General features: G+C 39.8%; 1 protein-coding gene across 1 annotated transcript in view; it reads right to left on the minus strand.

Annotated features, from left to right (window-relative positions):
* The window catches only part of LOC307258180 (transmembrane protein 132C), a gene marked incomplete at both ends in the record, with an annotated part of 125,697 nt that overhangs the window by 86,889 nt on the left and 24,743 nt on the right, over positions 1-14,065 (minus strand). Inside the window, one exon of the mRNA XM_080037632.1 lies at positions 11,598-12,486. Coding sequence (XP_079893758.1) covers positions 11,598-12,486 — 889 coding nt within the window. The remainder of the gene's footprint in view (positions 1-11,597; positions 12,487-14,065) is intronic.

Genomic DNA, 14,065 nt, shown 5'->3' on the forward strand with positions numbered 1-14,065 from the left:
AGAAGTTGATGTTTGACCTCTTGTAGCGCCAGTCCTGCCGACTTGATGAAAACTTGAAGGCACTCCTCGATACAGCAAAATGGCTCTCCAATACTCACAGTGCTGTGCGTCTGGGTTATTTTCTCTTTAGACAGAATGAGTATTATTGCATTGAAGCGTGCTCCAGAAAGTATCTGCTGTTACAGTTTTTTCCGATTGCTAACCCACAGTGGGCACAACTGGAGCGACAAGTGCAAAACTCTAACAACACTATGCACAGCAGCGGTTCATGTGGACCAAAGTCTAGCTCATTTTTCATTGCTTAAACACAATTTTCTAAATTCTACACACTTATCTCATGGCTTAACCACAGCCTGCACAACACTATGGATTTCTAGCACTTTGTTCAAATGCTAACACACTGCTGTCACAACTGTAAACCACACATTCAAAACAGAATGGATTTCAGCCAGCATTTCAAACACTGCTGATTGCAATTTCAACTGAAACACTAAGAAGGTGTCTTGTTTTAGACTTGTTAGTGAACATACTGTATATACAGTATATAAAACTAAATTTTTTGGGGGGGAAATGGACCAAGGAAGACAGGTTGGTGGAGGGAGAAGAGTGGCAGTGAGAGTGTGGATGTGTGGAGGAAGACCTAGAAGACATTGAGCTGTAATGTCTGATGAAATACAGTAAGGGCAACACTGATATACCCTGTTGTGAATCATGGTCTATCATTGAGAGAGGCAGAGTGAGGGTGCAACTCAGTCTGCAAAGATCTAAAGTTGCATCTGTAATACAGATTTTCCAGCAAACAAACAGCTTACAGTTTTTGCCGATTGCTTACACACATGTTTCAGACTTTGGCCCACTGTGTCAAAACTTAACACACAGGCCGAATGAGACAAAGCACATGGAGATAAACTTCTAACTTATACGGCGAATTGAAACTCTTGAAACAAAACCTAACAATCCCATCTCAAAACTGTTTTTAGCATCAAAACAATACACACATGCACCTTTGAATTACTCTTTCCTAGCAGCAACAACACACAGATGTGCTTTATGCAAAACACAGCTGTATTCAGTACTTTAGATGGTTTTTGAAAAAGTCTCATACTGATTTTTTTTTGTGAAAGATTGATTCACTACAGTTCATCTAGACATGTGAAAATAAAAATAAAAAAGCTTCTGAAAAAAAGGTGTATTTTGCAATGTCATGGTTTTGGCAAACAAAAAAAACAATAGGTAGGATGCAGTTCAAAAAGCAATTCAGTGTATCACTATACTGTAAACTCTGAAACAGTTATGAGAAAATGAAAAAAACAGTGTTGTACGGAATGGGGCGGGTGGATTATGAACCCTTTGGATACCGCCTCACGCTTGCGTCTGGCCACATCGCCTCATTGACATCACATGCAATGTCATCCTTTGAGAACCAACAGTGAAAATATTCCTGATATCCAGTCTAAATTACCTAATTATGGAGCTATTGTGTAGTTGGGCTGGACTTTCTGCCCAGGCTCCTATATTGGTAGGTCATGATCTATAACATGGTCTACTATAGTGACCCTGTCTCCGCGTCTGTTGCCTTCTTTGTCCTCGTCCTCCTACCGCTCTCTCTTGTCCTTTTCCCCAGACTGTTACTGTCTCACAAAGAAGCTGAGCTCACCTGAGGTCTATTTGTAGTGCTAAGGCTCACACTGATTGGTATTCAATTAGTTTTATTTTGTATATTTCATGTGTGTGAGTCTGTGTGCTTTTCCAAGTTTGGTTGTGTTTTGTATTTTAAATAGATGTGTTTTCCCAATGATTGCAGGAGATTTCATTTTTGAACAATGTGTCTTATGTAAAAAACTGTGTGTAATGTTTTGCAAGAAGTGTTTTGGAGAATTTCAAACACTGTGCAAAGCATATTTTGTGTTTGTGGGGTTGGTGCTTGTGTTTAGGGCATGGTCACAAAAGTTAGAGTTTGTGATGCTTTGGGCCTAGCAACCACTATTAGTGTGTAAGCATTAGGCAAAAACTGTAGATTTGCATCCTTACAGCAAATGACAACATTACAGGAATTGATTTCAGTATTAAAATTATAGAATATTTTTATAGATAAATACTACATTTGGAAATGTTATCAATACAATATACAAAATATATATCTATTGAAGCAAACTTCTGATTTTCATTTACCTAAAATAAACTGTTATGTTATAAAATAAACAATTTCACGTGAAATAATTTCACCCTTTCATCAAAGAAAATATTATGTAATTCGAGTGAAGTAACTCAAATTATTCAAACTGTAAAGATTAAAAGTTTGTAATTTGTGTTTTGGGGTTTGATGCTAGTGTTTATACTCTCAGCATGTTCTGAGTGACAATGTGTGTTAAAGGTGAAGTAAGAGATTTATTTATGTTAATATAAATGTTAAATCGCTATTTATTCATACAGTGATAACTTACATAATGTGCGCGTTTCATAGAGCCGATCTCTCAGTCAGCTGCTCTGCATGTAATCGGCAAATAAACATTTTGTCGTATCCCGAAATTAATGTCCAATCACAAGAGAGAACGCTACAAACCAAAACCCATCTCACTCATGGTCTCACTGCCAGTGCACGCCAGAGGACAGATGGGTGAATGTTTATGCGCCTATAATGGCGGAGCAGGTAAAAATCCTTCCCAATGTCTGTTTTGATGGTTTTTATCATGTTCATCACAATTACTTATCTGAGATGGTGCTAGATAACTCGCTGTTTGAAGACCACAGTGCATTAATGTGGTGACGTAGGGACGACGCGAGGGGACTGCTAACTGCAGTAACTGACAAGAAGTTAGCTAAAAGAACCATTCCGCTTACAGCACCTTTAACTCAATGAGGCTGGTTCATAGTGTTTGCTGCACTGAGCCTATTTTGCAGGTGAAGTGAACTGTTCTGCTCCAGTGACTGCTGGTAGTGCAGTCTGTAGTCAGAGTTTTTTACATTGAGCTACAGTTGAGCCCACTGTGGGTTAGCGATGGAAAAAATCTGTAAAACAGCAAAGAAGACAAGTTTGTTTTGTAAATGCGCAAGCAAACTGCTGCAGGTTGCCAACTCCCTATGTAACCTCTCCCTGTCTAAATATAAACAAACTACAAAGATGTTATTCATAATGACTCGGAGACATCTGACAAGATTTATTTAATGCGCATTTCAAGCTGCCATCTCAGATACGTTTAGTCCTAATCATGTATATCTGGTCTCCGGAGTGCTTCTTTCTCCCACTTTTTAAATGCAGAGGCTGTTTTAGGAAAATTGCTTATGGCTTCAATGCCTGCCAATAAATGACAAGGCATTTTCTTAGTCTTTCATCACATATTGTCCCCTGCAGCAGCTGCCCAGTGGCTGCTGATTCAGGGCCTGTTTATAGCCAGCGATGATGGCTTTCAAATGAGATTGCACAGTATTGAATCGGACATGAGTATGTGACCACTGAGTTGATCTGTGTGTTGTGGTCTCATGTGTATAACGGAGGGGGCTCGGGGGTCAATTGGCTTTAGGCAGCTAACATTTTATGCCCTAGTCAATTTTTCAACCCGAATTATTCATTATAGTTCATTCATTAGTTTTAGGAACTGTTGTCTGAAGATGTCAAGAGCTACAGTTTGAGCTTAGAGTTGAATGTAGAGGCTTTGAATATGAAAGAACATTGTTTGCATATTATGTGTGAGTGATGTGTTGCTGTAATCATCCCGGCTCTCCAATCCGGTTGTTATGCAATACGTTCATAGAACAGCTGCACCGTAGAAGAATGGAGGATACAATCCATAGGCCTCGTTCAGTCCAAAGATGCATTTTAAAGTGAAAGTGAATATGAGGCCTCACATAGACAAATCAAAGAGGAATCTCCAACCTGACAATCACATGTAGAGTTAAACCTACATGTGAAGCAACTAACAAGACGTATCCCTCATTTCAGCAGGGTTTACACTATGGAAACACAAGGAGGCAATGTTACACACTATGTAACTTTGGAAAATACAACTAGGTTTGGTTAATAGTCAGTCTGCTAAAGCCCCTCATTAGCTTTTGGCTGAACTTTAGAATGCATGAATGAGGAGAGTGGATTTTCTTCATATCAATTCTTACATCCTAGTCATTCTACGAAGGAATCACACCATGGCCAGTGTGCAGAAACGTGACGATTACTTCTTTATAACATACATATGGCATGTGACTGTTGAGGCAGACTTGAACAAATCTACACCTACCATTTTAATAAATAATGAAGATAATCTTTAGTTGCAGGTACAATTCTCCCCAAACAGCACACAGGTAATGTGCATGTATTTAAATAGATGCCTGTAAGATTAGTCCAAGGTAGCAAAGCATTATTAAACTTGTACTACCTTTTAAAGTCTACACAGAACTGTAGAATGTTTGTACCTGAGATAATAAGGTGTGTCCATTGTATCCTCTCATGGCGCTTATGATAATTTAGGCCATTGCTTCTTGCATAAATTAGACACTGTTGTCCATCAGCACACATAATGAAGCGTAATGGTGGATAATTTGTTCACTGATGCAGTGGCTTTTAAAGACGGGGAAAACTGGTTCCAACACAGTCTTTCATACAGCACTTCTGATATTCACAGTGTGAGCATAGCACGGCGCTCAGACGTGTCAGCGTCAGATGCACACACACTCCCATACACAAACACGCACACACACGCATAAAGTGTGACTGCAGAAAGGCTGACAGTTTTTCTGTTAGCAAACAAATGTTTAGTAGAACGTTCTTCATGGGAGGAAAACAATTAAACAAACTGCATGAAGTAGTGTTTATCTAGTTGGCAAACACTTGAGCGGAAACACACAAACTGTCATGGGCGTGGACATACAACACACTCCTCTGCATCACCCAACACACACACACACACACACACAGAAAAATAATGCACACAAGCTTCCCTTTATGCCACAAAAACACGCAAGTGCAGTTATTATGCCTGCACTAATGACAACACAAAATCTATGGTCATTGCAACCAATTTTATTTTAATCTTTCCCATTTCAGCACTTTTATTAATGACAAAGCATATGGCAAACACCCAAAATCAATTTTTACTTTAAATGTAAGGTCAGTAGTACTCTATCTGCGGCGGCCCAGTACGAAAAAAATAAAAATAAAATCACACAAACGAAAGTAAACTTTTTGGCTGTTTGGCTGCTGCTATTATACCTGCTATAATACAAGGTGAGCTCATCTACTGTTACTGTACCAACTTTGTGACTGACTAGAGTAATGTGACTATACTGCACACTTTCTTTGGCTGCAGCAGCCGTTGGCACTCCTCTCACAGACTGAGACTCACTTCCAACAACAAAGCACAAGTCACATACACAGGTAACAAAGGTGTAGTGGGAGTACTAACGCAGAAACTTAGTTATTACTGTCACTGAATTTTTTTTTATATTTTAATTATTTTTGACTCTGTGCCACATTTCAAAGCACTTCAAAGCCCATGTTGTTTGCCTGACAAGAGTTGGCTTAATTTTTACTCTCCTCCAATTTATTGAAGTCGGCTGATGTCATTTGAGCACACCAGGAGGTTTGCAGTGAAGTATCCAGGCTTTCCTCTACAGCAGCCACTTCTGAAGACTATTCATTATTTAATTCAAATGTTATCTGTGGAAATAAATCCATCTTTGTGTGCAAAGTTTCAAGTTCAAATCCAAGGTAACAACCATTCATGCAACTTTAAAAAAACAGTGATTAGAACACCTGTGAAGTGGACCCATACATTCGGTTAACAGTCCCAGTGCTGTTGTACTGAATATCAGCACACCACTTTATGTGAAACAGCCAATACCCAGTGAGCCCTGAACTTCAACATCATAACAGAGAGAGCAGACCTACAGCTGAGTGTCACATAAATTGAAGCTTTAATATATCTCAAGTTCAGTATCACACAACAACTTGTTCTAATCAGTGAGGGGAAATGAAACACGATGACCATGGCTATCCCAATAGTTCTTAACCTGACAAGACCGCTGTGACAGAGTGACCTTACATATTACAGCCAACATCCTCTGAATCTAAATCATATTCATTTTTACAAGTTGGAATGTGGGGATGGCTAGAGAATACAGCAGTGGTCCCTCCATGCCACATCCAAAAGAGCTGCCGTCTGTGCCGAATATTTATTCAGGCCCGTTAGTAGCTCTTTATTAAGAGTGCCTGAAAAACCTGTAATTGTATAATTTTTGGTATAATTTTTATGAATTGTTTCATCATTGTGTTTAATGTTGCCCTTATGACAAGTACTGACTTGCATTTATTATTTAAAGAGGGCTTCAGTACCTTAAATTATTCATGTTTCTTTTAGTTGTTAATGATGAAACAGGTTGTATAAATACTGTTGTATCATTTTGAGATATTGAGATATATTTGGGGGATAAGAGTTTCTCTCTTAATCACAGGGAGTGATGTGTGTGTGTGTGTGTGTGTGTGCTCCTTTGTTGCAAAGTGAACTTTTTGCAAAGTATTGTACAAACACAGTCCAAAGAATTGAGGAATACAGTGTTCTAGGGAGAATGTGTTCTTTTGCTATGTTGTGTTACCAAAATCGACTAACCTACAAAATGAGAGTTAGAGAAGACAATGCATGCGTAATGACCGTCAGTGTACAGTGACTCATGCCGTATGGCGGCACTGCACCAAGACACAGAGAGAAAAAAGAGCAATTTACTTTTGTGCCCTGGGTTTTTCTCTTTATACCACTGGAGACTGCAGGAGGAAAACATCCTTTAAAATATTTTGCCTCATTGCGTTTGATTTGCATATGAACCATCTAAAAAAGAGGAATTATAATGAATTATCCATATAACAATCTAAACTGCTCACACAGTGATACCAGGAAACATATTATGATAATGACTTCAACTAATACATTACTCGCATATTATATCTAATTGCCTTAAAGTCCTGAGTGCCTTTTCAATGTCTTTTCATTTCCTTCCCTCGGCTCCCCTGCAACAGCGCACAATCTGCTGCTGTGCAGAAATGTCTTTATTCTTTGAAGCCATTACAAGGACTAAGTCCTGTTCATGATGAAACGGCTCTACAGAAGACGAGGATGTGATACTCTTTCTCATCACAGCACAAGAAAGAAAAGCAAATATCAGAGAAGGCATGCAACAAAGGGATACAGCAAAGCTACCAAGAGTTAATCAAGCCTTGTTCACAGAAAAAAACATAAATTTTGTTGATGTTCTTGAAAACTTGCAAGAGATGTTAAACTCATCATAATATGTTACCTGTCATAATTCAGGATATATTTGAAAATCTCACATGATAGCCTACATATCGCCTGGTATGGAAATGACTGTAAACTTTTTGAAATGTGTAAGACCATGGAATTATTGCATTTACTAAGCAATTCTTATATCATAGGGATTTCTAAAAACATTATCTGTAGATACTGACTAACAACATCTGTGCATACATGACTGTCACTTTACAGGAGAGGGTTTCCCCCTATGAAATGAAGCCACACCTCCAGTCACCAGTCAGTGAAGCTCCTGAAGTTTGCAGTTAAACTGATTCCGACCCTGATTTAGTTGAGGTCAAACCTGTCCCTCAGTAATTACTTATTTTCATAAAACTACTAGTTCCTCTTGCCAAAACCATTTTGAGGGAAATGTTATTGCTGCCTCGATTATGTTAAGTAGGAAGTTTATTTCCAGAGTTCTGTGTTTGGAAAAGTGCAAGACCTTGCCCTCGAAGAACGGGGTTTCACAACTTAAAAGATTTCTGATCGGTCAAAGTTAACATTGACCAATCAGAGCGAGGCTCCAATTCTCTGTTCTTATTGGCTGTTGGGACTGTCCATTCACTTTGGCACGACGTTGTTGGTGTAGAGCGTGTCAGGGAGGGACCATAGGGGAGGGACCAAAGAGAACAAGTAGAGCGGTTGAGGTATTTGGATTCGAATCTCTATCCCAACTGCCATTTTCTCCCCAAATCATATACCCCATCTTTAAGTCCTCCTGCGTGTAGTTAGTCTAGTCAACACAATCCATTTGCTTAAAGTTAGGGAAAGATAGTTTGGCTTCAGTTTAATGGTAATAACAAGTCACTGTTGACCATTCTTTTTTATTTTATCCAAACCACTGAGTCATGCTTTGGTTGATATTAACTTATGTTGCACTGCAAGTGCAGAGACTGTGGAAGAATAAAACGAAACATCTTGTCAGAGAGCATCTTGAATACGTTCTAAAGTGATCAATTTGTGAATTTTGTAGCCACTTATCCTGACGCATCTTGTTTGGTCATCAATTGTAAATGCTTGACTTAAACAATATACCATATACTGTATATTTGCATTTTGAAAAGGTATCTTTGCTCTTTTTTCATGGTAGATGAATGCTTTATTTAATAAATATGTATAAATGTTTTAATTATTTTAATTCAGGTGGTCTTTGTTTAAAGCGGTGATACCCACTTCTGCTTGGAAACATAGTAGAAAACCAAAGATGGAAGAGACTAAAACTTACAATCTACATTTTAACATTGAAATATTGTACTGTGAAAACTTTCTGTCAGCATAATGATGTAATTGTGGAGTCTGCTTGGATTTAGCTGTTTAAGAACTATCTAATTTTAGCAATTTGTTTAAGCTGACTTGTATATTTTGATATTCAACAGTAAATTGAAGTAATAATCATCAATCATTTAATCCATTTATAGAGATATTTTGTTTATTTTAAAGCAGTTACAATTAATAAGTTGTTGCACAACACAATCTATAATGAAAGCAGGGGCTAGCCATGTCTAGACTTCATAGATATAATGAGTTTCACACAAATAAAGCACTGCTGTATTTTGAGACTGCGCTCTCAACAGGGAGTGTCAGAAAGAAAGAAAACAAAACTCAGGGAATGCAATTAAAATTAAACAGTCTGAAAATAAATCATTGTGTTATTTTCTAAAAACAACTCCTTCTGTCTCTTCTTTCTCTACACAGAGAACACAGCCTAGATTTTGGAAGATAATATGGCCTTTCAATATTCAAAACATAATCACGATCAACGATTGAGTAGGTAGTCCAAGGACATTTGTAACTGGATAATGCCTGCTTTCAGATTTTCAGCAAAGTAAAATGAGAGAACATGAAACGAAATAAGCTCCTCTTATGTCACGATCATGATGATCCATGATGGTAACTAAAAGTAGCCACTGTTTATCACTCCACACAAAAATCCCTCTAAATTTAAGAAAATAAGTAAAACGTCTCTATTTCTGAGTGACACAGCCTATTACAGGGGAGGTCAAATCAGAGTCCATCAAATTAAAAGTAGCACGTCAAGAGGAAATAACCCAGCAAGGCGTACCATGCTGGGTATCCACAAAGCAATAAATTGGCCGGATGATTGGCTATTAAAAATATGTGAAATTAGCTTTCATTGCAACATCTATCACAATATGAGCCTTTCAGCAAAATGAATGACACAAGGGGGAAACCTTGATTGGAGAAGAGGAAATAATTACTCCAGGGCTCAGTGGTCATTTTAATATTCCTTCAAATGTAACCTTTTTCATCCATGTACAGGAAGAAAACGGGGATTTGTATACATATATGTTGTTTACCCGTGCCCATGTTAGCACTAAACTATTGGGATATAAAAGGCTTGGCTTTGTATTTTTTTATTTAATGTGCAAAAGCTGGAGAACAAATTAACATTTCAAACTAAAGTAGCGGAAGGTCTGTTTGACAGATTTCACAGGATCATAAGCTCATCTTGCATGCGGTGCTACACAGCCAACAATGGCTGTCGCACAAGTGTGTAGTACACAGATGATAATGATGTTGTGAATATAGAGATCAAAGTCTTCCGGCTCTGGTGATTAAGCGTTCTAACAAATGCATGTATGAGGACAGCCTTATCACGTAGGACCACACAGAGGCCTTTCCATATCTGTTGCTCTCAGATGGCCAACCTGTGCCCACCATGCGCTACGCTGCCAAATAAAAACACCACAGGCATTGCCTCTGCGGCCATGTCTGGCCTGTTCTTTGGCTGATGAAAGAAATATTTCAGCTTTTCTCAATTTAGAAAAAATTCTAAGTTTTCAGTGCCTTATCAGCCCAGGAAAACAATTGGGTAATTAAATGAAGCACCATTCGGTTTGGCTTGTTAAAACTTCACAGCTATTGTGAACTTGTTTACCTATGCACCAGTGTTGAGCCTAAGGCACACTGTGAGTCTATTATGTTCGCTGCATAAATGATCTAAATTAGTAAACAACTGGAAAAGAAAAATTAAGAGTGGAAATGCTTTATATAAATATATAATATGTTTCACTTTATAATTGCCCCTGAGATTTTTATTTATTTATTAATTGTTTTGCCCAGCAGAAAAACTCTCCTGCTCAGCATACAGCTTGTTCTTAACACAGGTTGACAAATTGACTTGACCCCTCATTGCAGCATCTCTGAATGTTTATAAATGTTCCAAACCAATGTGATTACAATCGGCCTCAGTCATTACACTAATGGACACGCATTTTATTGAATGAAATCCTCAGTTGCATTGCATGTTAATTATCTAAATACTTTTGTCTCATCTGTTCACTGTAATTAGTACCATCAACAGCTTCACTAAATCAACCTATATCCAAGAAATGTCCTTGCTCTTTCTCTACTTCACTATGGGAGAATGGTTTGTTGCCTGAGTGAAGTTATGATGTTTATGTCGGCAATATAAACAAAGGGAAATATAGCTTTAGAATCTACATTATAATCTGAGATGTACTGTATATCACATCATATCTAGTCATCCAGCATGATTACTATCATTTCACATGCAATTTTTGATGGTTTGGTTTCAACAAATGATAAAGGAGCATGGCCTCATTGGCCTACTTGCCAAGGTAACTGTGAAGAACGATACCACTTGCATGTGTTCATGGTAAAAATGTAGCCACAGCCAGCAGTTAGTTAGCTTAGCACGAAAAACTGGGGTGAACAGCAGGCCTGAAGTGTTAGCTTTTTACTACTTATTGGCTGAGGAAAATTAAACACTTGGAGTATCTGCCGTTTGCCTAGCACAAGAACTAGTCCAACACCCATTCAAAAAAGGACACTGTATAAAGGGTGTACACATTTTACCACAGCTGATTTGTGTTGTTTTGACCTATCACCTATCCTCCTACACACCTGTCTAAATATCGGTGTTGTTAAAAATTGTTTTTTTCTGTAATGATGACACCCATCTGCACAGACTAGCGCTAAAGTTATATGGTAAATAATTTAGAAGACAACATTCCTCTTGCTCTCTACCTGATCACATACTTGGAATTCCATTACAGCCAATCACACGATAAAGGTCTCAGTGCAGCTGCATAAGACTGTTGACCCTGTACAGGTGAAGGTGTCGGGCCACAATCAAATTATTAATTAATTCTCATTCTGTTGTTTGACTTCAGAAAATGAAAGAAAAAATATATCAACAAGGACAACTTACGTGTTCCTTTGTCATTATACTTTTGCAGAATTACACAATTTGAGACTGACAGGTAAAGTATGCAGCAAGAAGACAATTTCAAGAAGAACAAAATAAAAGCTTCTTACCTGAGAGTGAATATCTCCACGGGGGAATAAGCTGACGCACTGATAAAAGCAGAAACGGTTTCCCTCTGTCTCATGGGCGCGGCTGGCACCATGACCATAAAGTTACTATCCAGCCTGTGCTCGGCGAGGGGTGGTGGACTGGGGTACTGGTAGAGCCTTATGCCACCGATCCTCCTCAGCGGTGTGGAGGTGTAGGAACCAAACAGCCCCTCCTGGCTGGAGCGGATGAAGCTGTCCTTCCGGGCCTCTTCTGAGTGGCACTCCCCTGCCTCTGTGGACTGCAGTGTGTAGTAGAGCTCCACCGGAGTGCCCTCCGCCAAGTCCATGTTCCTCTGGCGTCCTGGCACTACGCTGGGTGGGCTGAACCAGCCGGCCAGGGGCTCCAGTTCGGCCACGCACAGCCCCATCTCCCCCTTCAACTGGCAAGTGCCGCGCACCTCCTGGGTCTCGTGGAAAGCAAACATGTGAACGCAGGGCAGCTTGTCGATGGCGCTGTAGTCGTCCCAGTCCCTGCCCGCCACGTAAAACAGCACCTGGACTCTGGGCTTGGCCAAGTGAATCCTGGTATTAATGATAAAGGTCTGCACCTTCCAGTTGAAGGTAAAAACAGAAGAGGCGGGAAACGTCCCCGGGCTCTGGAGGAGCTCCAGAGGGACAGGCTGCTCCAGAGAGAGAGGCCCATAGCTGGCGTTCACCGAGGGCAAACTCCTGGCCTGGTAGATGAAGAAGGGCTCAGTCCGTGACATCAGGCTAGAGTTCCTCATAAAGTCCTGGTTAGCTTCTTTCAGGAAGAAGGCCAAGTCAGCGCTGAGCACCTGGTAGTTGACAGGCAGGTACGTGGGGATGGAGGAATATCTCTGCAATCCCTCCATGACTCGACAGTCAGCTACTGAAAGACACAAGAGAAGAGCTGAGTCAGGGCAAGCACACCGCAAGATGACATTTCATAAACTACTCTGTCAGAAAGCACATGGTGTATACAGACAGTCTTCAAGCTAAACTAGAAGCCAGTTTGAGGCAGTAAAACACCAGGGTAAAATGTGCACATGTTCTCTCTATGTAACCAATCATTTCATGCCAAAATGATAATTACATTGTAGTTGGTTTTGGACTGCTGGACACGTGTAGTATTGTGAAGCCATTAGTCTGAGTTACCGCCCCTGACGATTGAAACCATAGCCGGATTAACCTGTTAGGGGGGCCCCAGTGTAGAAATTTGCTGGGGGACCTCTTTTCACCCCACAAGAATTAAAATCTGACATTGAGTGCAGTGTCAGATTATATTACTTGATCAAATAGTTTGTGATGGCTGAACTTTACTTGAACTTTTGCTTTTTGTTCTGATGAACAAAGATTTTTTTTTTGTGAGAAAAACATTTTTATACCTAAAAAATTAGGTATGGAAAAATGTATTGTTTTAAAATGTAAAAATGTGGTTTCGCTATTACTGGCTGTAGAATCAAAGCATTTGAAGGATACCGAGAAGTATTGAGTTGACCTCTAGCTCTTTTCTAATGTATTCCTCACCCTTGTCACCCAACTATTAGGAAATGCTGAATTATCAGTCTTACACACGCTGTAATGGGTCCAACACGAGATGAGCAAGGACGAGATGCTATCAATCATGTTTAGACACACAACTGGCATGGCTGCTTATCAAATCAATAAAGAACATAATTACAATTAAGCCAGCAATGTGCCATTTTGCCCTCCAATGTTAAAGAACAAGTTCACAGTACAGACTCTTTTGGTTATCACCTATGGCCCCACTGGTTGACGAACAACATGCCCCACATAAAAAAAGGCTTTAATCACAGTAAGAGTGGGTTATGACCTTCCTCTCAAGAGCAATTTGCTGTGTGATTACACTCCCTCAGCATACTCCCATCGTTATGCTGCCAGAGGATTTCTTTCCTCTGATCAGCCCTGTAAATCAATGCACCGACAGTTTATAAATCAGTCGGGGATTTGTGATTCACGGTGCCCCCCTTGACCTCAGTGCTGATGTCCCACTGAGGGTTACCATGGTGCAGGCATGCTCCAAACCCCACAACCCCCGGCCCTATTTAAAGCATCAGTTAGCTTCTTCTGAGTAAACACTCTGATCCAGACCTTGTCTTTACAACGGGGAACACAGACTTCTGAGCAGCGGAGCACCACAGAGCAATTTGTACATTTCCTGAACAAGCAAGAACTTGGTGTTGTTGTTTGTTGGCAAAAGGCCCTGTATGCAGCACTACGTGGCATTGCCCCGCTGACAAATGAAAAGCTTGATAGTCCAGCAAGACAGTACATCAGGAACAAAGTCATCCTCTGGTCACTGGGTAATAATGTTACTCTCACTGTCATGTCCTTTGTTTCTCAAGTAAAGTGAAGCAAAGTGCTCGCTCCACAGGCCTGCTCTCTGTGTTGAAGTGTGTGTGTGTGTGTGTGTGTGTGTGTGTGTGTGTGTGTGTGTGTGTGTGTGT

Source organism: Ammodytes marinus, assembly GCF_949987685.1.
Source record: "Ammodytes marinus genome assembly, chromosome: 2".
NCBI classification, from domain to species: domain Eukaryota; kingdom Metazoa; phylum Chordata; class Actinopteri; order Uranoscopiformes; family Ammodytidae; genus Ammodytes; species Ammodytes marinus.